Source organism: Echinops telfairi, unplaced genomic scaffold, assembly GCF_000313985.2.
Source record: "Echinops telfairi isolate 266 unplaced genomic scaffold, ASM31398v2 ScPeMD7_25;HRSCAF=90, whole genome shotgun sequence".
Lineage (NCBI taxonomy): Eukaryota > Metazoa > Chordata > Mammalia > Afrosoricida > Tenrecidae > Echinops > Echinops telfairi.
The window spans coordinates 31,450,597-31,476,776 of record NW_022103922.1 but is presented as its reverse complement, the minus strand read 5'-3'; the positions used below and the strand labels follow the sequence as shown (position 1 = coordinate 31,476,776).

The 26,180-nt window shown below is 45.7% G+C and overlaps 1 protein-coding gene across 2 annotated transcripts in view; it reads right to left on the bottom strand.

Moving 5' to 3' along the window:
- Positions 1-26,180, bottom strand: part of NFX1 (nuclear transcription factor, X-box binding 1) — a 47,911-nt gene that overhangs the window by 6,627 nt on the left and 15,104 nt on the right. Inside the window, exons 7-19 of one of the 2 annotated variants that reach the window (XM_030885333.2) lie at positions 24,528-24,667; positions 22,527-22,626; positions 22,220-22,437; positions 19,345-19,442; positions 16,717-16,747; positions 13,071-13,153; positions 12,066-12,174; positions 10,208-10,327; positions 9,551-9,630; positions 6,288-6,518; positions 5,544-5,617; positions 3,061-3,162; positions 2,239-2,280 (exon numbers count right to left, since the gene is read on the bottom strand). In XM_030885333.2, coding sequence (XP_030741193.1) covers positions 2,239-2,280; positions 3,061-3,162; positions 5,544-5,617; positions 6,288-6,518; positions 9,551-9,630; positions 10,208-10,327; positions 12,066-12,174; positions 13,071-13,153; positions 16,717-16,747; positions 19,345-19,442; positions 22,220-22,437; positions 22,527-22,626; positions 24,528-24,667 — 1,428 coding nt within the window. The remainder of the gene's footprint in view (positions 1-2,238; positions 2,281-3,060; positions 3,163-5,543; positions 5,618-6,287; positions 6,519-9,550; positions 9,631-10,207; positions 10,328-12,065; positions 12,175-13,070; positions 13,154-16,716; positions 16,748-19,344; positions 19,443-22,219; positions 22,438-22,526; positions 22,627-24,527; positions 24,668-26,180) is intronic. The other variant, XM_004712369.4, reaches the window with a different exon arrangement.

The window sequence follows — 26,180 nt, the reverse complement described above, 5'->3', positions numbered from 1 at the left end:
GGGGTTTAAGTGGAGAGAAAATGTTTTGAGAATGAAGTACAAATGCACTTTACACAATTGATGTATGTATGGATTGTGATAAGAGTTGTATGAGCCCCTAATAAAATGTTTAAAAAATAAAAAAAAAGAAAAAACCAACAGATCTATTTGGGTCTGAGCAAGCCATAGGCTGAACGCTGGTGACTTGGATTATCTGGGCAAGAAGGTGGCGGTGGGGGTGAGGTCAGTGAGAATGCACATGAAGACAATGGAGTGACATATATACAACTCTGAAAGACGAAAGCTGCCAACCAAGTATCCTAAATCCAGCAAATTTATTCCTCAAATATGAAGAAGAAATGAAGTTATTTTCAGGCAAGGAATAACTAAAGGAATTCATAGGAACAGGATCAGTATTACAAAAATATTAACCATAAATCGCTATGGACAGAAAGCCAACAACAGCAGAGAAACCTGAAGCCACCAGACAGGACACAACTCCCCACCCCCAGAAACCAACACAAGGAAAGCGGCACTCAAAACAAGACTGAAATAGAGAAGCAACATGGACACCAGTAAAACCATTGGAAGAGAAACCAAATACTAACACAGCAAAATGGCAGCAATAAATCCACATGCCTCAATAACGACACTCAATGTCAATGTATTAAATACACAATCAAAAGACAGAAAGTACCGGACTGGATTAGAAAACAAGGCCTATCAATATGCTCCCTACAAGAGACACACCTTAAACTCCAAGACAAAAATTGACTAAAAATTCAAAGGATGACGAAAATGTGCCAAGTCAATGGCAATCATAAAAAGGCTTCAAGGCGAATAACAAAATGAGACCAGAATGGGCACTACACAATGATTAAAGGAACAATGCGCTAGGAACATATAAACTTAATAACCACGTACACGCCCATTGAAAGGTCCTCAAACTACATCAATCAAATGCTCACGGAATTGAAAACAGAAGTAAACAGCTTGGGGATAATAGTAAGAGACATTAACATTCCACTCTCAAGGAAAGAAATAGAAGAGCTGCATACCACATCTAACAAGCTCAATCTCCTAGTATACCTTCCTCTCTAGTACACACTGTCCAGACCCTAGAGCACATGCTAGCTCACAAACATGCAGAAACAGAGACCCTACTATCTATTTTCTCAAAAGCAAGCAGAAAACCCGAACAGGCACTTCACTAAAGAGGAGCTCCCAAAAGGCCAATGTGAACCTAAGAAAAGGTGCGCAATCCCTCTCACTGTTCATTGGGGCTGTAAGTTACACATCCACAGTCATAGCTAAAAAGCAAAAAGACCAATTATTCTACTGTTAGCAAAGATGTACAGCAGCTGGCACCATCACTGCTAGTGGGAGTGTAAAATTGTAGATAACCACTTTGGAAAGTGTTGGCAGAATCTACTAAAGCTGAATATATCCTATAAATCAGCAATTCCACTCCTAAGTTTATCTCCAAGAGAAACAAGTACATTTATACAGCAAAACATGTATAATAACCCAAGATCAATAGCAACAAACAGAGCGATTATATTAAGATGGTTAAATTATGGTAAGTTACTAAGGTTAAAATTTATCCAGCAGTGAAAATGAGCAAACTCCTGCTACTTGCCACAAGAGGAACGACTGTGACCGTGTAGTGAAGGACCGACACCAGCCGCAAACACTACACACTGTACGAATCCATCACTCACATACAGTTCAAAACAACTAGTCTAACGTGTCAGAAGTCAGGACAGGCTCAGGGCAGAAGTCAGTTTCTATGTTTGAGGAGGAAGGAGGGCCCTGGGGGTAACACTCTCTCTCTTTTTTTTTTAATGTTCTTGTTCTTGACCTTGCACTTGCTCGATAATCCACTGATTTGTACATTTCTAACCTCAGAGGTGTGTTATACTTCAGTACAATAGTTCACTAAAAAAGTATGGTTTAAAAAAAAAAAAAAAGCATGGCTTTTAACTTCTTATCTTTGGTGGGATCAGAAAGTCTGCCAGTCACTGAGTAAGTATGTTGTGGCAGATGATATTTACACCAAGCCCCAAACCACACAAGCTCATGTCTCTGCACTGTGCTGAATTGCTCAAGTGATTTATCCCGAGTTACTTCAATTCTTGGTGATTGCTCCTCGCTCGCTCGCCAATGGCAACGAAAGCCTCAGAGGAGGTGCCAAGTGACGGCCTGAAAACGGCTCCCTCCCATTCGTTTCATAGACAAGCAGCTGCGGAAATGACTTACCTTCTCCTTTCCAAAGCTGAACATTCCTCATCACACTCCAGCCTTGATAGGCCATGGCAGGGGTGGGGGTGGGGGGACGAGGGGGGAAAAACAAAAAAAAGGTCAGAGTACCTGCTTCACAGCTTGAGGGCCCCCCGGGGAGACATGGTGGACTTTGGACAAAGGACCTAGCCTTACATCAAGACACAGCCTCCTGAACCTTCATCCTCCCAAGGACAGGTGGTCTTTGGGTTACAGGAGTCTGGGGAGTCCTCAGGCCCGCAGTGTTCCTGCCTGCTCAGTCCCCAAAATGTTCTCCAGGTACCCCTCTGACCGAGCAGCCCCTCTGGCTCTCTGCTTTCTTACAAGTAGGCTGGGCTGAGCAGGCCTGGGTTTCTGCTCTGCTTCCTCTGGCTACTGTCTGGAGTGAGGCTGGAGAGATCTCCTCTAGTCTTTCTTTCCTCGTGTATATGTACACAAACAACAAAGCACTGGCTATTTCAATGTGTTTCAAATGCACACTTTGGGGACATTTGTGACATTCATCATGTGGTGCGATGATCATCACTACCTGGTTCCTCATTTTCCAATCCCTGTTTCCAGAAGTCCAGAGCCCAGTAAGCAGGGAGCCCCTCTGTACCGCATAGCCCCTGCTCTCATTGTCCCTGTAGGTGGTGCTCGTTGGGGCTGGAGAGGAAGTGGCCTCCTCATGCCAAGTGTGTGGAATGCCTACTGTGTGCAGAAGGTTCAACTGCAGGGAGCTGAGACAAATGCATGGTCCCTGCCTTCTAGACAGTAATTCTCCCAGGAGAGCAGCTAGAGAAATACATTTACAAACTTTACCTGGCTTGGTGAATTTCCTTCTTGGTGATTAACTTGCTGATTTCGATGGAATCTCCAAGCTGCATGTCTGTTATTTTAGAGGCCATGAAAACGGCAGCTATTCTGAAATATAAAAAGTAAAGGGCATTGGTGTGGAGAGCTAGAGCCCTCTGCTAAGGCTGGTGGGGCTGTAAAGGGTACGGTACAGTCCTTGCGGAAGATAGTTCGGTGCGTCCCCAAACAGTTTAAAAACAAAGAATTACCATACAATCCACTCCTAGGTATGCACGCAAAAGAAGAGAAAGCAGGAACACACACAGATACTTAGAAGCCTATGTTTACGGTGGCACCAGTCACGGGAACCAAAAGATGGACACAGCCTAACTGCCCACCAACAGGGGAATGGATAAAGAAAATGTGGCACACTCACGCCCTAGATTAGACTGGGTCAGGGAGAGAAATAATGTCCTGAGGGATGAACCTTGACAACATCAAGCTGAGTGTAATACATCAGTCACAAAAGGGCGAATGTTGTGTGAATCTACTATATGAAAGGTATAGAACAGTTCAATGTATAGAGACCCAAGTTTCAGGGTGAAAGAAGGGGAAAGGGGCAGTACTGCTCATTCTATTCAGGATGATGGAGAGCGCTGGAAATGGGCAGTGGTGATGGTAATTTTAGGTAGCCTAGCATAGGTGCTGGGGCGTCCATTACGCATGCCCAGAGGTCCGAGCTACGGAAACAAAGGAGTGGCACACTGTACATGCTCAGAGGTTCAGGTTTCCTGCCAGGTACGTGTGGGTGGGCGCTGCACCTGGATTGGCCCACCTAGGCCAGGTGAATTCAATTCAGCCAATGGGGTCTACCAGGAGTCGTCCACCACGCCTCCCCATGGAATTGAAAAGGCAGGGGCCCGGAGCCGACTGCGGGACTTTGCGAGCAGTTTCCAGGCAGGCCGCACGCTCGGGAGGAGCCCTGTGGGGGCCTGTGTAAACCTGAAACTTCTTCTACCGCTCATAAAGTTCATTTGGATCACAAACCAGGCTTCGGCATGAATTCTTTCTCTCGCGCGCGGAACCAAGGACCGAGATATCTCTCTCCCCCTGAGAGATCTAATAGTAATAAAACACGATGTTATTACTGGCAATGAATTCTACATGTAAAATGTTGAGATGATCAATGTTTTATTTTATGAGGGGCTAGAGAAAGTTTGTGGAAAGATGGAATAAAAAAATAAATTTCCTATAAACTTTTTGAAGCCCCCTTGAATATACATTACACACACACACAAACGGAGGTGGGGTGGGGGAGTACTGCAGTTTCACAAGAGCCTTCCTACAGCAGGGAACCAGAAGAGCTTCAGACAGCAATTTGTGTGTCCCTGGAAGTCTGTCTACTCCGAATCACCCATGTGCAGGTCCCACTTCCTCCATTACATTTCAGTAGTTGCTCAGGGGATGTGGAATCCACTCTCCAGTGCCTTTGGGCACCTAGGCCAGACCAGGTCCTGCACACGCCCACACCCACAGCACAGCCCCACAGCTCATCAGAAACTCTGTCGGCCAATCCTTGCCACCCACCTGTATACCTCGGGCTAAGTATGGCCACGCAGGCCTCAAGATTTCAGGCGCTTCAAAGCCACCCTACCTCAGAGGACAGTGAGAATCCCCTGCCCCACTGGGGGAGGAGCACAGGACGGAGTCCCGGCCGTGCCCCTGGGCAGCTTGAGATGCTCAAGCAATGGACTAACTCCAGGCTGCTGCCTTCCTAGCCCATGGTGCTACAGAGGGGGAGGAGGAGGGAGAGATTAAAGAGTTATTTTACAAATTAAAGTCAAGAAAGAAAAGGATCATGAAGCAGCACTTTTCCTTTCAACTGTAAAAAAATGCTTATTTTGTAAAACTTTTTATTGTGGATTGGGTGAAGGGTTTACAGAGTAGATCAGTTTTCCATTCAGCAATGCCTACACATTGTTTCACATCACTGACTGCAGTCCTCACAATGTAATATCACTTACCATATATACTCGTGTATAAACCGAGTTTCCCAGCACATTTTTAATGCAGTTTTTGTGGTAAAATTAGGTGAATCGGCTGATATTCTGGTCGGCTTATACTCGACTATATATGGTATTCCACCTCCTCCTGTATCTTCTGTTTCCATTCCTCCTATCTTTCCTAATGCCCTTGAACTTTGCCCTCAGGTAAGTATGTGGCCCTTTTGGCAAACAGTTGATGAATCTAAGGTATGAGGCCCTCACTGTGTTACTGTTTCCATTGTAGACCTGACTAGTATTTGGCTGAAATTGAGCCATGGGGTGAGTTCATGTTCAATCCTAAAGGGCCACTATCTCTGGGGGGTTTCATGAGTTTCTATTTGACCAGTAAGCCTGGTCTTTAAAAAAAAAAAATTATTTTTTAATCCCAAACCTTTAGAAAAAACACAAGATGGCACAGTGCCTGCATCCGCCTCAATCTTGGAACCACCGATCATGAGCACTAACCTTTGATAAGTACTGGATGCTTCAGTGCAAACCATGCTCTCTTTTCTTCGTCCACACTCACATTGCAGCTCTACCTGAAAGAGGATGGATGCGGAACAACTCTGAATACATGGAAACTATGGGCACGAGACGGGACCTTGTAGGTCTCCCTCAAATCAACCCACACAGAGAAACCAGAGAGCACGTACCCTTCCAGGTGCGAACAGTCGGAGGAGGGTGTTCCCAGCCCCAGAGGGACGTCCCAGCCCAGTGTCCCTTTCTAGGTACAACCTCCATGCTCACTGCCTACTGAAGAGGAAGGTCTAGGTGGAAGCTTTTCTCCTACACTGCGGGATCGCACCCCCTCACCCAGCCCCCACCGGCCTGAATCAGAGGGAGACATATGACTCAAGACCTGGGGCAAGGCCTCTCTCATTCACATCCTTTGGAGGTGGGGCCTTGATCCCTCAGACCAAGTAAACCTCCACTGACACCGTCTCCTATCACCTTAAACTCCTCTGCCAGGGCACTCACCACAGGCATCGTGAATTACCCAGCAGGCACATGGCCCATTAAACTGAAGGGGCTCTGAGTCTCCTCACTGGGATAGGCCACACTGAGCAGGTGGAACACTGGAATGGATGCCACCTTTCCCATGGGAGCTTTACAGTGTCCCTTATAACCCATGGCCCCGATTCAGACACGTGACTGGGGACCTCTGCTTGGAGTCACAGGCAAGGCCCTGCCTGGGGTCAGGATACTGACCTTGGATTTACAAGCTGTGGGGGGGCAAGGGGAGCTCGGGTGGCAGGGAGCCAGGCATGGGTGGCCACAGTCAGCTCTGGGGGTGGTGCAGGGCTGCTTGCAAGCCTCGTCCACAATGCAGTCTCCTTTGTGGCACAGTCTCTGACACTTGTGCATCCCACAAGGCAGCACCACACCACAGGGTAATCCGCAAGAGATGTCAGCCAGGTGGCAGGGGAGGTTGCTCCGTAACTAGGGAGAACAGAAACGGTTAGTCTCCTCTCCGGCCGAGCTGGGGGGAGCTGACCTTTTTCTTGAAACACTTAAACAATAAAGAGTATTTTGTTATAAAAAAGAGAGGGGGGAAAGAGAGAGGAAATTCCTCATCAAAATAACAATAATAATATTAATAAATTAAACTTTAGAAAGCTTGAAAAAACAAAAAAACCAAATCTGACCTTCATTTAATACTGCTTATTATATATTCCAAAAGGATTGAGGGTGGAAACCAAGTGTGAGCTGGGGCATAAGCTTTCCAATGTGGGCACCGTGCCCGTGAAGTCAGAGAACCAGGGGGTGCTTAGAAACGCTATGCCCAACTGGGAGGACCAGACAAACTTTCTCTCCTTTCCAACGGCCTGGGCACTGAGTTGACAGGAAACTCTCTATATGGAGAGGAGGGGATGCTGGGGTTGCCTGCAAGGCTACTTTATGTGATTAAATAAATGCTCACCTCTCTCAACTCATGGTCTTCACGGCTTGCTACTCAGGCAGCCTGCCGTCCTCCCGCAACCGTTTTAAAGAGAGAACAAGTCCTGAGCCACTCCCCTACCCCCTGCACGGAAGCCTCTGCTTGCTCTAATTCTAGGAACCCCTTCCAGGCTAGCTCAGGCGACTTGGCCTACTCCAGGGAAAGGATGCCTGTATTTTACTCTTGTGGGACCAGAGGTAACTTTCATTATTCACTCACATTCTTTTACAAAATGAGGCCTAAAGTCCTGCCTGCGGCACACTTCTAATTCCCTCAGCCTCGGTACTGTGGCAGAATGAGCCCCTGAGGACAGACTGCTGACTGACTACTCCTTGGCACCAGAGCGAGTTTCTGCACCCTACCTGCCCACCTCCTCGTCATCCTTTACCTCAAGGCAGGCACCTTCCCCGCCGGGGGCCCTTTTCTTCCCCTCCCTGTGCCCTACCCCCACTGCTAACTGCCTGTTTCCACTCTGCATCCTATCCTGGAGTAAAAGCTCCAAGAGGGCACGGGCTCTTCGGTCTTGTTTGTTCTGACTCCTGCACCTCGGCCTGGTGTCTGGCCAATCGGAAGTTATCACTGAGTACTTATGGCGTCTCAAGACGCCATCAACACATGACTCACAGACCTGTTTGGAGGAAGAAGTGAGAGAACAAAGGGCAGCCACTAGGCCTTGAGAACCCCCCACAGGAATGAAGTGGAGGAAAAACGTTGATCAAGATAACAGAGGAATACCAACAGTGTGCTGTCAGACATGGCGAGGGGGTGAGATATGTTGGCTGATGTTATGAAGCAAAAAGCAGAGCGAAGGAAAATGTGTGTGTGTAACACATGCCTACTAGGCTTTACCCCAGGAGGTTAGGAGGATTTCCTTCAAGGTAGCAGAAGTGTGTTTTCTCGATTGTTTACAATGAATATGCATTTCTTAATATAACGTGGAGCGTTTCAAAGCAGCGATAGTTGAGAGAGGCTCAGGCGGTGCTGTCAGGTAAGCAGGGGGCTGGTAACCGCAAGGTCCGGAGTTTGAATCCACCAGATGCTCTGAGGGAGAAGGAAGAGGCTGTCTGCTCCCATAAGGATTTCAAGCCTCGGAAGCCCCGTCCAGGGTCTCGATGAGTCAGAATGGAAGTGTAGTATCGTTGACAGGGCCCAGTCCGAGGGACTGGCTGAGCAGAGGCATGCGTGAACTCATAGCCCAGAGGGAAAGCTGCCAAGTGTGTGCCAGACTGTGGGGGAGGGGAGGGCCCACCTCTACCCAAGGATAGTGCCCCCTCTTCAGGCTTATTGGAAGTTGTCTCTGAACACAGTCCAGGTTCTGGTGGGCCTGGCTCAGTTTCACTTAGTTGTAAACCGACTAAAAATGATGGCAGACACCAGAAGACCCAAACAACAAAACATATTGAGAACGAGGGGAGTCGGAGCAGAGACCTAAAAGCCCTCTGTAGACAATGGGCACCTCCTCACAGAAGGGTCACAAGGAAGGGATGAGTCAACCAGGGCGTAGTAGAGCACTGATGAACACACAATATTCCTCTGGTTCTCTGAGGCTTCCTCACCCCCGACTCTCATGACCCCAGTCCTGCCTTTCAGTTCTGGCTAGATCAGAGCACGTACACTGATGTGTACATGTGCAGATAAGAGCTCACAACACATGGAATCCAGGTCAGATAAACCCCTCAGGAATAGGAAAAGGGGTAGCGATACCAGGAGGGCAGGGGGAAAGTGAGAGGAGGGGGGAAGAACGGGTAACCAACGGCCATGATCGACGTATACCCCCACCCCCAGAACGGACAGCAGAAACGTGGGTGAAGGGAGACAGTGATTAGTGTAAGACACGGAAACAGGAGAGCAGATGTTCTGAGAATGACGAGGGCAGTGAATGTACAGGTGCGCTTTACACAACAGATGTGTGTATGCATGGTGATAAGCGTCATATGAGCCCCTAATTAAAAAAAAACAATGATCATTTATCATTTATCAAGGGGTCACTTGATGGGAGGAAAGGAAGGAGGGTGGGAAAAACGAGGAGCTGATACTAAGGGCTCAAATAGAAAGTAAATGTTTAGAAAATGAAGATGGCAACATATGTACAAATATGCTTGTTATAACTGATGTATGGAATAAGAGCTGTAAGATCCCCCAATAAAATGATTTAAAAAAAAATGACGGCAGAACAGGCTTGAAATGCTAACACTGATAAGTTCCGCTTACAGGCCATTCCGGAACAAAACAATGGTGTGGGGGGCAGGTAATATACCAGTGTTTATCAGGGGCTGGAGGTGCAGGGAGAGAATGATTTAAAGGGGCACAAAGAAATATGTGGGGTGATTACCCTTCTGTATCTTGATGATGCTAGTGCTCACATGACTGTGGGCATGCCTTTGTGAAAACTCGAATCTCTGTACACTACAAAAGATACATTTCATTTCATGCCTATTATAACTCGGCTTTTTGAAGTAAATGTACTTGCACTAAGACCTTGATGCACATCAACGTGCAGTCGCCGTGAGCAGGGACGGGCGAGATGCCTTACCTCGTGTTTGCCCATGCACCACTTCTGAGTCAGGAAAGTACACGGGGGACACTTCTCCTCACCATGGCAAGAATGATACACTGCAGAGAGAAAGCCAGGAGCCACTTCTAAAGAAGCCACACAATCTTTCACATGGGTTACAAAGGACACGGGCATGGGTCTCTGTAAAAGAGGAGCGAGGGCTACTTTTGAAAAATGGTCACAGGAGAGTAAAAAGGAGCTGGCTTTCTGTCGAAAATACAGTATTGAGAAAAAAAGGCTGGTTAACTAGTCAGTAATTTCAATAGGCTAGCACTTTTGCCCAGGAACCAACGTGTGTCCACACGGACGGACGCACACACACATTGATCTGTATGTGGAAAACGTCCTGGAGTGGGCGCCCTGTCATCTTTAAAAGGAGGGATAATGGATGATTCACTGCAGATCTTTTGGATATATCTCCATTTTCTTCTTCACAAGACACAGATTGCTTTTGTAACGACAAAAAAGCAAGTGACTTGCAAGGGCTTTTTCTGACCTTTCGGTTTTGACCTTTCAGCCCAGAGCACACAGCAGCGAAGGGCAGAGAGCAGCAGCTCTGGCACAGAGCCACCTTCCTGAGTGCAGCCACACCTGCAGGGGCTGGCTATGGGGACGGGGCGCGGGACTGGCACTCACCTGGGTGCTCGCAGTCGTGGACTCTGGCACAGGTCTGGGTACACTCGGGGGGCCTGGTACCGCAGGGCACTGGCGGGAAGATCACGGACGCGCCACAGTGGCAGGTTAGTTCATCAAAGCCTGGGGAAGCGGCAGGTGGAGCAAAACCATCCTTGAGTGTGGGGTGTGTGAGCACCTATGTATGTTTTTCTATTTCTGTGGACACTCACATATATATCCTAATGCTCATTTCTAGAGGAGAATTTGCTGTGGAGTTGCCTTTTTTTATTAAAGCAAACATTTTATTAAATTTGAGCTGATGACAAAGTAGTAGACTGATAAGAACTGATCCATGTTTCCTTGCAGCTAATTCTGGGTTCATGAGAAACCAACACCCTGTCACTTGTATTTATAAACAGCATGTCGGCTGACCACCTTGTTTTGAGGGACCAAGGAGACTTCCACTAAAAAACACAACTCTTCTTTTGAACTCCCCTTTGGTTAGATAAATGAGTAGAGATTTTGTAGAGAGTAGGTAATTAAAAAGCATATAAAAACTTATGTTTGAATATAAACTTCAGAGAACCACTGAATAGTGAACTGAGCTAACCTCTTCTTCATAAAATAGCGTTTTTATTGACAGTGACAGATGACCTACGGTTAGTCAGACCTGGGTTATTTGGCAGTTGTCATTTTCTCCAAAATTACAAAGTGAGCCTGTTACCTCTAGAAGACTAAATGGGTTACCAATGATAAAATTTACTTTCACAGGGAGACAGAATTCTGGAAAATTTGTATCTACTAGTGCGTACTTTGGACTACTGGTTGTAGTAATGGATGTGTTTTTAATATAACATGAAACATGTCAACCTTTGAAAGATCTGTATAACCCAAATATTATTTTGCAAATGAGCAACACATGCTGTTGTAAAATCATGCATGGGAATAAAAACCTCAATGAACTTTAATATCGCAGAGAACAAAAATAAAATAGTGACTCAATTCCTCTCTGATAGGCAGTTGAGTTTGGGTGTCGTATCAAAGAAGTCCATCCACATTCATTTGAGGTTTTGAAAATACCCCTTCTTTATCCAACCAGCTACTTGTGTGTGAAGTGACACTTTTTCCATACACCAAGCACACCCGGATAGATTAAATGCAGAGGCAGGAATAGGAATCCAGTTGTCTTCTATTAAACCAGACATCAATTCTTCTCACTAATTGCTTTTTATTTGGAAGATACAGTTAACATGTAACAGGCATATATTGTTACTTTAAAAATGCAACATGATTCAAAGTTAGCTTGGTTTAAATTTCCAATACGGTAAATACAGCAAGATATTTCAAAGAGTTACTTAGGGTTCTCGTAATTTTGAGACTGTAAATGAGCTCTAAGACAAAAAGTTTGCTGACTTAATGGAAGCCAAAAGATTGCTGAGGTCCAAAGCTGGGTCGATAGTATTCCCGAGGCAATAGCAGGCAAGGGGGATCTCAGTCAAGATCGCTGCTTCTGCGCCAAGTTCTGTACAGAGACAAGATGGCACTAGGTTGTAACTTCTGTTATTGTTTTTTCTTAAAGTGGCACATCAGTTAAGTGCTCAGCTGCTAAATGACAGGCCAGTGCTTCAAATCCACCCAGTGGTTCTGCAGGACAGCGACCTGGAGACCTGCTCCCATAAAGGGTGCAGCCGAGAGAAAACGGTGGGCAGTTTGACTCTGTCACAGGGGGGCGTTGCTGAGAGTCAAAATGATCTTGATGGGATCTAACAACGAGGGTTCAGGATACCCTTACCTATCAGAGCAAACCAAGCTCTGGAAATATACTATGCCTCTGATTCTCACGAACTCTGACAATATACTAGACAGTGAAGACACTCACTGGTTTGCCAGCATGTCTGGCAGTTCCCACGATGGCAAGGCTCCTCACACCGATGAAGGCCGCAGCGGAGTTTCCTCCCACAAATCAAAGGGCACTTGTGCTCCTTGTCCTGGGAAGAGATTTACATTTGTTGTAAAACGGCCTCTGTTTTATATTTTCCATAAGCAGGAAGATGAATAAAAAGGCAATTCTCCACATTTCTGGAGGACAGGAAGCCGGGGGTTGTAGTTGCAGGCATCTGGGCAGGGGCACTGGCTGGGGTAGAGAGTGTCAAGCACCCACTGGATACTGAGCATATGGACCCGCATCAGATGGTACTCTCTGTTTTCGCATCTGTTTAGAATGCTCAATGAGGCATTAAAAAAAGACTACTTCTAAACCACACTTTCTAATTTATTACAACGAAAGACAAGAAATGAGATCCATTTCAGATCTTTCTCCAAATGAAGTCAAAGTGAGGGAGATTTTGAAGGTTTTTTTTTTTAAGTTTTAAAACACTGGTTTGCAAGTCTTCCGATACAGCCTAGCTTCGCCACTCCAAGACGAATTTCTCAATATATAAACTTTTCAATAACAGCAATCTGTGTGTGTGTGATAAACACAGAGGCGGCAACAACAACAAAAAATGCTTTCTTGGTTTAGCACCACAGACGTGAAATCTTTTCAGATACCCAAACTTGCTTCTTTCAAACTGTGAGGACAGCCCCACATCCCCCACAGAGGACCTGTGGCCATGGGCGCGGAGAGTGAGGCCTCTCTTCCTTCTGTCCCCTTTCCCATGTTGTCACTGAACAACACGGGCTGACCTCTCCATGGCTCGGCCTCAAAGAGGCCCAATCCCTCTCTGCCGAGGGTGGGTGAGCTTCATGTTAGCTCTGACTGTTGCTCAGGTCCCCCCCACCCCCAATGTTGTAAGTCTGGGCTGCGTTTCTGATGGCCGAGGCTTCCAGAAGGCCAGCCCTGAACACTTGGGCTCTGCTTGTGCCCGATGACAGGCCCACTTACCACACAGCATATCTCGTTACATTTATGCCGTCCACACAACCGTTTCTTGTTACACCGCTTGTCACACATAAATGTAGCATCTGCTGTGGCCAATGAAAGAACAAAACAAAACAGACAAAGGATATGTACATTCATTCCATAAATATCTGAAGGACTACATGCTTTAGCAATACAAAGGTAAAAATGTAAACAAATCAGTGATGGTGAAATGTGCATTAAAATAGGATCTCAAAAAAAAAAACAGGATCTCATTTTTCACCTGCCAGATTGTTCAAAAAGAAAAGAAAGAAACATTACTATTTGGTATGCGCAGGCGTGTGGAGAAAAAAGGTACACTCAGACATAGTGGATAGAAACATGAACTTTGAGAATAGATTACATATCTGTCTAAAGTGAAAGGGCAATCCCATTTTAAGGAATCCTTCCTACAGATACACTGTCACAAGTAAAGACATCAAAAGCATGAGCAACAATGGTTAAGCTAGATTTCATTAAAATGAAAACCTTGGTTGTATCTGCGGATACTATCAAGATAGTGTAATGACAGCCCAGAGACTGTGAGAAATACTTGTAAACCATGCATCTGATAACGATCTTTTATCCAAAATCCATTTTAATCTATCTGACAACTCAATCTGATCAGAAAATGGGAACAGTGCTTGAAAGGAGATACAAAGGAGATACAAAGATGGCCAGTTAGCACATGAAAAGATGTTCAACATCATCAGTTACTAGCGAAATACAAATCAAAACTACAGTGAGGTACCCTTCTACACGTACCAGGATGCCTAGTTTTTTAAGAATGGAGGATAGTGGTGAAGAAGTGGAGAAACTGTACACGTGTACAATGCCAGCAGGAATGTAAACCAGTGCGGCAGTTTACCAACATTTGGCAGTTCCTCAAAAGGGTAAAAACTTAACACATAATCTAGCAATTTCACTTTAAGGTAAACAACAGAGCTTCAAAAGTTCATGGAAAATCCCCATTACCAATTTTCCCACAAACTTTTTGAAGTCCCTTTGTATATGCCCCAAATAACTGAAAATTGGTATGCAAACAAAAACTTAAAGCACAAATGTTCATAGCAGTGTTATTTACAACCGCTCAAATGTGGAAACAACCCAAACACCCCATCAACTGACGCACAGACAAAATGCGGTACAAACGATGAAAAGTTACTATAAGAGAGAAACAAGGAAGGTACATGCTACGGCATGGATGAACCTTGAAAGCATCATGCTGAGTGAAACTAGAGACCACACCTTGTACGATTCCACTTAAATGAAAAAAATAAAAACAAAAAATAAACCAGAATAAGTGGTCTACAGAATTCCCTAAGTAGTCGTTGAGTGCTTGTCGGGGCCGATGGGGATGAGTGCTTGCTGGTCCGGGAGGGGGTCTCCGTGTAGAGTGATCACCCCGGTGGGAAGGAAACGCGCTGACGGTCGCACCGCACTACCGGTGTTCTACGTGACACTGACCTGAACATGAGATGAGGTCGATTATCTGTATATTTGACCTCAACTTCTAAAAAAGGGAAAAAGCTAGAATGAAGTCGATTGAAATCCAGGGTTTGCTTTTAAGCCCTTCAGCAAAAATACAAAGGCGGGGAGAATGAGATGAAACAGTAGAGAGACATGTTGATAATTACTGATGAAGAGTGATGGCCATGTGGGGTGTCCTTCCACAAGGCTCTGCATTTTCACACAGGAATGAATCTTTCTGTCCTGAAAACTTTGTAAAAAGTGGACAGGACGGTGACTGCACTACTTGTAATGGGACAAACTAGGAAACCACCTGAAACCTGCCCACCATCACGGCCGTGGTGAACTGCGCATCCACACGACGGGATGTAGTCTGCAGAAGAGAGTGCCAAACACACACTGCAGGATGTAATGGTTGTTGTTAAAAATGTTCAACACCTGATATATTAGCGAAAGAAAAGACCAAGTTGCAACAGGTTTAGTCTAAGCCTAACTTTCAAGGGAAAAACTACCCTAACACACGAATGTGTGAACATGAATGCAGAAAAAGATCTAGAGCCATACCCAAGAAACTACTGATTTAGGAAGGGAAAAGAATGGGGCGAGGCTATGTTTTCATTTTTATTTTAAAAGTATAATACTTTTATACTCTTTTCTAATTATTTTTTATTTTATTTATTTATTTATCTTTTAAAATCATTTTATTAGGGGCTCATACAACTCTTATCACAATCCACACACACATCAATTGTGTAAAGCGCATTTATACATTCATTGCCCTCATCATTCTCAAAACATTTTCTCTCCACTTAAACCCCCGGCATTAGGTCCTCATTTTTCCCCTCCCTCCCTGCTCCCCCATGAGTCCTTGATAGTTTATAAATTGTTATTTTGTCATATCTTGCCCTGTCCGACATCTCCCTTCACCCACTTTTCTGCTGTCCGTCCCCCAGGGAGGAGGTCACATATAGTTCCTTGTAATTATTTTTTATTAACCAAAACTTTGAATGTGGTTTTGAGACAAAACTGCTAGTCACCTCAACAGCCACTCCCTAGCTTCTTCAGGCTAACAAATCTTAATTTTATTCATAAATTCTACATTCATGTGCTCCTCGGGCTGGGGGGCAATGTTGACCAGTGTATCTCATCATTGTAATTCAACTTCCCTTACTAGTGAATGGTTTAAACAAGATGTGATACCATGTGTACTGCGGGCCTTAAAAAGACCCAGGAGACAGACTCCCTTTCTTTCCTTTCCATGTTGTTGAGTTCGGGTAACGATGTGGGAGGCTGTACAAGTGCTGGAGCCAATTGAGGCCATGAAGGAAAAGCCAAGATCACAGACAGAGAAGCTGGCTGAGTCGTGGACCCACTGCTCTCGGAATTCACACACCCCGAACTCATTCTGCCTCGAGCCTGCCCTTTACTGCGGATGTCACTTAGCTGCGGCTAGAAGCATCCTGACAGCCTTCTTCCTGACCAGAAGTGGAGCTCTTGTTTTATTACTCACTCCTCGATTGCCTTTTCTCAGAGGATTAAAGGGGGCACCAACAACAGACTATGTGGTAGCTAGGAAAACAGGAAGAGAGCAAGGCTACAAGTGGGAAATGAGGGCCCAGGGTCAATGAGGAAACAATAGTTGAGGCTTCACGCCTAAGTCCCTGGTCCATGTATGGGGACCGAACATCAAAGCCAGTGTACAAATAGTTTGTTTCACTAGACAGTATTTACCTTCACCTTCCCCAAGTTATTATGAAAAACTCTCAGAATATAGTAATACTCCTATGCCCATCCCCTAGCTCCGATCTACCATGAATATTCACTATACTTACTTTTTAACTCATCTATCCATTCTCCTATCCATCTCCTATAGCTTACTTATTCTATATATTTCAAACTAACTTGAAAGCATCACTGTGTCTCCCCGAAATAGTTCCTCATTTGCATCATCAACTACAAGTTAGTTTATGGTTCTTTTATTTTTCTTCTCAGGTAAAACTAATGTACTTATAAAACTTATATATATACTTATATACGATGAGCCCAGAAATCTTAAGAAGACAGTTGCTGAAGGTTGGTGTGTGCATAAGCCAAACCCTCTTCAGAGAGAAAACACTCCTGTCACCCCAGACAGTGCCCTCCTGCCATTTCCCGATCATACCTTCCCTTTTGAGACTGGTACACGGAAGCTCCTGTGGAAAAAAACAACAAGTACTTCAGGAACAAACCCACGCAGCTACGGTACAGTGTGAAATGTTACATGCACACCTCCCACATACTTGCAGGTCCCTGGCAGTCACTTACCCAGGGAACTGGAGCTAAAGCTGGCCCAGTCCTTATATTCACATGCTTGACAGCAGGTCCCAGGCTTCCTGACTTCTTGTGCAAATGTAATTCTAACGATCTTTGTGGTCTGGTTCTAAACTCATAGCATATTAATCCTTAATATCAAACTCATTGCCAATGAGCCCCTCTGACTCATAAGTGACCCTTAAGGGACAGGGTAGCCCAGCCCTTGTGGGTTCATCTCTATGGGAGCAGGAAGCGGCATCTTTCTCCTGCAGAGTGGCCTGTGGTTTCTAACTGCTGACCTGGAGGTTAACAGCCCAACCTGCACTCCACTAGGCGCCCAGGGGTCCTCAGCGCAGACTCGGAATTCTAACATCAGGATGTCAAGAGGGGTGGCTAGAGGGAGGCAGGGCTCTGAAAGCAAAAAGCAGTCCTGGTGTGATGGAAGGCCCAGACAGGAAACCCTTAGGAGCAGATGTCAGACTGGACGTTATGCGATAATCTGGTAGCAGCCAATGTAGGGGCAAAGAGCTGTGTGCTCTCAAGAGCCTCTGACAACATGGTGGAACTGCAAAAAAAAAGTCAGACAACCACAAAAGTTGTAACTGTGTGGACTGCCCCGAAGCTCCATCGCATGGAATTTTGCTGAGGCATGATTCCGAAGTGGGGGCTTGTCTCTGGGGAGAAGTTGGACCCCCTAGGACAAAGGGGGTCTTGCTGGCTTCCCAGTGTCTGATCTGGATTTGCTTCGAATCGTCCACATGCTGCTATGGACTCAGATACTGGTAACATGAAAAAGGCATTTCTTCTCAGTGAAAACGCCCTGGGATGGGGCTAACGTCCGCGCAGCAGAATCGATCGGAAAAGCGAGAAGTTGAAGAAAGCAAAGCTCCTTGGCCGGAAAGTATCAATTTGAGATAAATGAATGAGTTGGCCAGGATGAGTGACGTGGACAAGTTCCCCAACCATCCTCGCCATGCCGAGTGAAAGCCACTCCTGACAGCGTGCGCGACGAGGCCTGTCACTGCAAACACCGTAGGAGAAGGGTCATGCCGGCGTGGTGTCTGCGACTGGGAGGAATGACAAGGCTCTCAGGAATGCCCTCAGACACAGGGCTTTCCAGTAACAACGTCAGTCTGAGGGTGAGTTGGAAAGTACTGCGACGAGTGGTTCCAGTTCCCACAGGCACAGGCCCCTCCCAGTAAGACCTGGTCAGACACGTCTCTGCAGTTAGAGCGTGGCTGTACTTAAGTGTTCTCAGTTGTACACTACAATGCCCTGCTCATCCCAGGAGGGGAGAGAGAACTGTCCTATGGGAATCTCATGGGGTAACCTGACCCCATTCATCCTCCAGCCCTCATCTTGCCCCTTCCAACTTCATTTTGTCCCCCCAACTCAGACATTTAAAGGAACGTGATTTGAGTCTCCCGAGGATGCCCAGACCGCCATTTAGACATGGTGTAAACGCAGCCTGCTGGATTCTCCAGGGAAGGGTGCGTGAGGTGGAGACACCACCACGAGAAGCGTGGAGACCTGGGTAGAGGAGGTGCCCAAAAATAAGAGCTTCATTTTGGGGATATTTTTATTTAATAATGAGTTCTATATATTTGTAGCAATACTTCTTGAATTACCCTACTACAATATTCTTTGTTGAAGAGGTAGTACAATATAAGGTACATTTCCCCAAGACTGCCACCAAAGTGATTAAGTTAAAATCACCTTTGAAATTCTAAGAAATAAGTTCTTTCTAGAAAACTCATTTTGTGGAAAAGTCCATTCCATAGCCAAAGTAAACTTCATTAGAAATCGTGAGACCATTCCGTCATTTGAGAATAAGACTTCTATTTGCCAAAATTCAATTGACGCAGAGGTTTTCCACTTCAAATCCCACTCAAGCCTCAGGAGCACATCTCCCAAGGACCCAGCTGCTCCCAGCCCTGCCTAGGCTTAGAGGGGCCTCCTATGGCCCCTCATCTGTTTATCGCAATTTCATTTCCCCCCCATATCAAAGAAAACCCTCTGAAGTAAACATTAGTACACACTAATACTTGCTAGTTCTTGTATTCTGTCTCCTTCCCCACTGAGGTTTTTGCAAATAGAACCAACTGCTCAGAATTCCATCTCCACCTTAGCCTGTCCTCTGCTGGGCCAGGTGCTGATAGGGACTGAAATGGACCGATCAGCAATCAGCCTGCTCCTCTTGGGCTGTGTACACAGGACCGAGCAGCACCTGTCTTCTCCCCACTACTGGCCTCTAAGGCTCCAGTGCTCCCCCTCCCCCAAAACCTGTCCTACAACTGGCCCACAGCAGATGTCCGTACACGCTAGCTGGACTGAATGTGTCATACATGGTGTGACAGTAATAAAACTGCATCACCTTTTCAAAGAACAGACACTAACAAGCTATCTTAATCGGCCCACAAAGTGCATCCTTTCTCCTCTCGTGATCACGCCTCCAGAAGGCAGAGGTGGGGTTGCTCTGGCATTGTTTCGGATTTACCTTTGTTCTGAAAGAGCATCTGCAGGAAATAACTGATGTCCGGGAGCACGGTCCGCAGTCTCCTTCATGGCAGAGCTTTTCGCAGGTGTGAATGAAATCTTTAATAAAAGTGACATGAGTTAGGAGTGAAAACTGCAAAGATTCCTCTTTTGGCTCCCACATTCACTGCGCCCTGCCAGCCTTTCACCTCCACTCCATGCAACGCCAGAGCCAGCTGGAGCAAGAAGGGTGTAGTCAACGGCTCTTCCCCTACCATCCTTTCCGACAAGGGCAGGGTACCCCGTAAGTCACTGGGACATGCTCTGGCAAGCCAGATTATTTGCTCAAGTCAAAGAACAGAGTCTCTGACCTTTCTGAACCATGTGACTTAGTCCCTATGCCTCCAGGTTAAAGCTGGGTCTCCCGACAATTATAGTTAGAGGTGAATTTACTGAAATGCTCCTCTCTGAAAACCACCTGGGATTAGCAGGAATGAGAGACGTGCCATGATTAAAAAATCTCAGACGGTGAGCAGCTCATGCTATCATTCCACAAGGAACATTTATCACCTGCCGTCTCCTGTACTGAAGCTATAGCTCTAGGATGGAAATTTCCTACTGCGTGAGGTACTAAGAAACCAACTTAAACCCACAGACAAACTAGGGCTGAACTAAGCTGAGTCATTGTTAGCATTAGTGGGCTTGTCTTGAGAGTTTCTCAAGGCTAGCCAGCTCAGTTCCTCAGCTTTCCGTGTTGGAAAATCTGCTGGGGCAAAAAGGTGACTCTGATCCTTTGAACTGGGCTGGCTCCACCCATGGCCTGCTGATACTAACCCCTACTTCCTCTTGCTCAAACCCCTATCACAGCTCATTTCATGTCTTCTTTCTTTCTTGCCAGCAAGATACAGCTAAGCCTGAAAGCAGAATTTCTAGTCGTGGTGTATCAAATTCTTAGAAAACGAACTGTGTGCTTCCTGAAAAGCAAAGCCCTTTACTGTCCTTTTTGATTTAGAAGAACCTGATCTCCAATTCACAGGGTGCCATGGAAGACGAATGGTTTCCCTAAGGCAACTGGAACACATATTAACTAGACCGTGAGGGAAAGGGTTTTTCCTCTATAGGTTAATTTTATAGTGGAATGGAGAAAAAGGATTCGGGAGGGTTGCTTCAGATAAAAATGGAAAGCCAAACTAAAAATGCCAGCTTCATCTAAGGGGGTGTGTGGTTATAGGAACAGCTCTTACTCTGACTCAATTGGTCAACAACCTCCTCTTTCTGAACACAAGTCTTGAACACTCTCGGAAGAGAAGGCACTACACTTCCCGAGGACTGCCTGAGAAAGGTCACAGAGACACTCAGACTAAATCTTAGATTGATGAGTGGGAGGAGAGGCTCCAAAAAGTTTGTGGAAACATGGAATTAAAAGATAATGAAAAATTTCCACCATTCCTAAACGCACACACATACACGCACACATGGTCGGGTGCTAATTTCCAAACGTTCTCTGGGTTCATACCCAAGTAATCAGAAGCCACAAATTAGAAGCGGTGAGGAGTGTTCACTAAAGGTGGGCTTCCTGAAAACAGTGACAAGAAACAACAGAAAACAATTAAGAAAAAGAGGCAATTCAAACGGCACACTACTGTGGGGCACACAGCCCAAGATACCTCAGTCGGCCCCAACGTTTTATTGGATTTAGCCTAGCATAGTAACTGAGGTTCATTGAAAATGATGACTGAGTTAGTCAGGGTCAGGAAATTATCCTTAGTCATCTGTGCTTCAGGAAATAAGAAAACATACATTTTGGAAAACTGACCACTTTTAAATGATGCCTGAGAGTTGTTATTCTCAGATAGATGGGAAATGTAGCCAAAAGACATTCCTTGACTATTCCCAATGGCTAGGGTTTGATTGTACATAGCATTTTAAGCCATAAACATCCCAGTCACAGTTACCATAGCATGCTCCTAGTCTATGGAAAAGCTTTTAAGTACAGTACTTGCTGAACCCTGGATTAATAGAAGGATATACGGCTTTTGTTCTAGTGTAGAGAAATCATAGAACCCCATGGAATTGTGTCTTACCACTGAAATAGACTAGCTCATGTCACTCCATTTTTTTAAATTGACCTATGGCTAAGAACGGTCACAAAAGGCCTTTGCTCCTGAAGGCACTCACCCCCTTTGTTCTGCCCAAGGTAACCTGTTTTATCATCGCAATGGAATCACAGGCCTGTAAATGCCCTTAGGGCAATTCTTGTTAAAACTACCCCTCTCTCCATATCAAAGATGAGCGGTTAAGTCTTTCTCCCCACAGGTGTTTATTTCCCCCTCACCAGGAAAGCTAGCTGAACACTAAAGCCAGAAGTAGGATCTAAACAAGGGACCCAAGACTTTACGTAACTATATTTTTATTTTACTTCTGTCGATACTGCTTATGTGGTGATATATGAATTTTTAACTTGCTTTTTGTTTTCTGTAACCTGCTCACTCCCTGAATGATTGAAAAATATTTGATCAATGGAACACTCCCGCTGCAGTATGGTGGACCTCTCCTTTTAAATGTCCCCTCTGCAGTCTGGCCTATCCCGATATAATAAAGATTGCACATAATTTGAAGTGGACATTGTAGTGGTCTTCATTTACTCAAACCCACCACAATCACACCTGCTGCCTGGAGTTGGCCATCAAATACACCAATAAGAGAGGTCACCTGGGCCAATGTGCATTTTCACAAACACATGTTGAAGAGGAAAGAAAAGTAGAGGGGGGAAAAAGCCTACATACGTCTGGCCATAATATTTAGATATGCCTCTGGTACTGCACTAATATTTAACACTCTCAGTAATCATGACTGCCACAGATGGACAATAAAGCCGATTTTAGGTTAATAGCTACCTAAGGAACCACAGGGCAGTGGTTTGCCACACACTTTTCCACATGAAGGGACAGGATCCATGCATGTTTTCCGACTACTACTTCCAAGTTCGAGCAACTGGGTGAGAGGAGTTTGGCCACAAGGGCAACAGCGCACCAGCTGGGGGAGCCGTGGGCACAGCTGGCAGGGCTGAGGATGGCATACTTGAGAACACATATGGTTCCCACATTTCAAATCCCTGTGAAGGCAAAGAAGAAACAAACCACAGACTTACAGAATTGTTGCATACAATGCAGTTTGCTCTGAGAAACAAAGGTAAAACCTTACTTGCCACACGTCTTTAAGCAGCTGAAGTCCCCAAATCCATCAGACTTTCCGACATCCGTTCCACATAACACATCTCGGGAGGTGCTGCCACAGTAGCATACTGGAGAGGCAATTTTAAAACAAAACATCAGTAACGTGTGTGGGTTCTTCACACCGTCAGAACAACTCACCTTTAAGGAAACACAAAATGTGATTCATTTAGAAATGAATACGGTTTATGTCAGCGGTCTTAGACCCACCTAAGAGCTTTACCATAGGAAGACACAAAAGAGGCCGTGTAAGACTGTCAATTCCTCCCAGACCTCTATGAGACATCCTAGGACGAGTGTTAGTTAATCAGTCCCTTAAATTTAGAGAACATCATCTGGTCCATATGGCCATTGTTTCAACCTGGAACTTGAAGTTCCCTGGGGGCCTTCCGAGGATGGAGGGGGTAATGCCTGAGTTACCCTCCACACCCACACCCACACAGAGGGAATGAGATAGTTAAAGTGTATTGTGCCAACCTGGCAGATAAACAGCTGTAGGGTTAATTGAAGGGTTTGCAGAGAGAGAGAAATGGCCCTGTGAGCCTCGCCTTTCTAGTTCTCAGGTCTCTTGACCAGGGTGCAGCTGCTTTAGCCAGTTTCCTGCTTCAGCTGGCAAGGATCACTTCCTGCAAGACATCCCTGCATAGAAGCTGCATGGACCTACCCCAGTGCAGCCCTGGATGCTGGAGCAACCATGTGGAGACCCCTGCCAGCACTGAGATGCTTACACACTCACTGATTCGGCTTTCCTCTGGCAGTTAACATCATTGTGTGGATTTTGTGAGATGGAGGGCTTTGTGGGTTGGTGTCGGACATATGAGTTAAAGTTGGACTTGTGGGCTTGGGCAGCACTGAGTTGGGATGTCTTCTTGATGTGCACTTACCCTTTATATCAAACTCTCTTGTACACAGGAGTTTCTGTGGATTTGTTTCCCTAGTTTACCCAGTCTAATATAGGGTACCAAAAAAACCCGGAACTACACTGGGCAGAGCAGTTTTCATAGTAAGCATTTTTCTCACTAAGCAAGTATCCAGCAACTCGATCGGAGTTGGTGCACCCAGTGGCGTTGTCTGGAAAGGCGCTCTCGGGTCACAGTGAACTTTTTCATAAAAGCAGTTCCCCTCAAACCTCATTTTTTTGTGATGGCTGATTTAAGAAAACAGCGTGCAGTTGTGAAATTTTGTTTCCTGCTTTGGAAAAATGCCACAGAAGCTATTGTGGTGTTGCATACAGCTTACAAGGACAGCACTATGGGAAAAACTCAAGTGTATTGAGTGGTTTTCTCGTTTCAAAAAACAGCAATGTCAATCATGACAAACCTCATTCTGGATGTCCGTCTACTCCCTGAATGGACGAAAATGTTGATTTGTAGTGCATTTGGAGTTCATTCCACCAGGGCATACTGTTAACCAAGCTTTCTATTTAGAGGTTCTAAAAGATTGTATAACAGTGTGCAACAAAAAAAAGGCCTCATTTGTAGCAGAGGTGGGGCTGTTTTTGCCACCATGACAACTCACCTGCTCACGCAGCCCTCTCACTGTGCCAGGTTTTGGCAAAAAACAGCATGCCTCTCTTGCCCCACGCACCTTACCTACCTGACCTCGCTCCATGTGACTTATTTTTGTTTTCACAAATGAAGAGGGACATGAAAGGACAGCAATTTGAAGATGCAGAAGAGGTGAAGAAAAAAAACCGAGGGAGGTGCTGTCAGCCATCCAAACAGATGAGAATGAAAAATGTTTCCAAGAATGGAATTGCAGATCTGACAAATGTATTATGTGTAATGGAGAGTATTTTGGAGGTGAGAAAGTTCTTTTGTAAAAGTTTATATATATAGCTTTGGGGGGTGGGGGAATATTCTGTTTTGGGGGTACCCTGTGTCTCTGAGATCAATCCAAGTGCATCATGATAACTATAAATGAGGTCCCAGAAAGGTCTACAAGCAGTGCTAGCTGTTGTACCCACACTTACCCTGACTTAATATGACCCGGCATGGCTGGCACTGACCCCCATGGCACAGCTCAGCGCAGTGGTGTTGACCACAATTCAAAACACTGCCACATGGGTTGGAGCAGTGGACTGCAATGGCTTGCCCACAGCGAACTGTATGCCTGTGGAGACCAAAGAGGGGCACGTTGGTTTCAAAGTTCCTGTCTGGCAATTAACTTAACACTGAAGCTCCAAGGCTCCCTTCCTAGCCTACAAAACACAACCCCCACCCTCTAGCCTATGAAACCTTTCTCAACCTCATCCCTCACTTTTGCACTGTCCCATTTCTTTTCCTCCCTTCTGCTTTCCTGTTTCCCATCTTGCCTTTTTCTCGCTCCTCTCCTTACTGGCCAGGCTATTCCTGCACCTCTGGAGTTTCACTGGAATGATCATAAAACGACAGGTGAGGAAAAAACCCTGGGCTGGGGGGAGTCAGAAGATGTGGGTGAGTCCTAGCCGTTCATTGAGCCCCCACAGTGCCAAGAAACCTGAGGTCAAGTGGGCAGAGGAGGTGGTGGCCATAATGTACACATATTCCGGTTGAAAGCAGGCCGTATTTTCCTGGGACGCAGCACAGTGGCAGCTACAATACTAAGAACAAACTGTACATGCCTTTGGCTGCAGGATGGGGGAATCATTCTGGGTTTGTTCTAACAGTAGTCTGAGTTTGATCTATTTATGGGCAGGAAGACACAAGGCTGGTGCTTTTAGACAGTGAGGTCTCAGGTCACTTTCCAGGGTCACAACTTCGACCTGGTGAGCATTCTCCTGCAAAAGTCAGGTTTCCAGCCCCGACCCACATCCCAATGACATGTTCTGGTCTTACCAGTCATCCTTATATGCATAGATGACGAGTTTTCAACAACCAGTAAGTGATAGAACCCAGATCAAAACCTGTTTTTTTTTTTTGACCCGAGCCCCGACCTGTGACCCTCAGGCCACAATGCTACTCTCCCAAGTCCGGTCCATGCTAAAGTGAACACAGTGAAGTATTTTTATCACTGAAACCTGCACAGTCCTATCCCATCTGGTGCCTTGAACATCATTCTCAGGTCAGTGGCACCACCAGCTATCAGTGATCCCAGCACAGTGGTGTAGGAGAGCTCGGACAGAGGGCCACCACTTTTAATTTCATCCCACAACATTCACTAATAATCTCCTAGGTGCCAGGTGCGAGGAACAGGTAAATGGTCCCTTGCCTATAGGACGACCTTAACAGACCTGGGTCTGATTCCTAATTCTATCATCCACGACAGCAAACCTGTCACCCTGACATTTCACCTGAAACGGGTTGTCTTCCTGGTGCATGCAATTTCTCAGCACGCAAAAGACTCCAAGATTGGGGCAGCACAGGAGCCCCAGAAAAGAACTCTACTAATCTTTGTTTATAGCTCCCAGTGAATTTTGTAAGGAACCCCGTGGCACGGACAAGCATTTGGTTGCTACAGGACAGGTGGGTGGTGCATCGTAGCTAACTCAAAGGTTGGGGCTTTGACCTCACCAGAGAAAAGACCTCGTGATCTGTTCCTGTGAAGATCATAGCCTTGGGAGCCTACTAGGGAGTTCTAATCTGACCTAGAGGGCTGCTCCGAGCTGGAGTTGACTTCAGCACACCACCACCTCCATCACCACCAT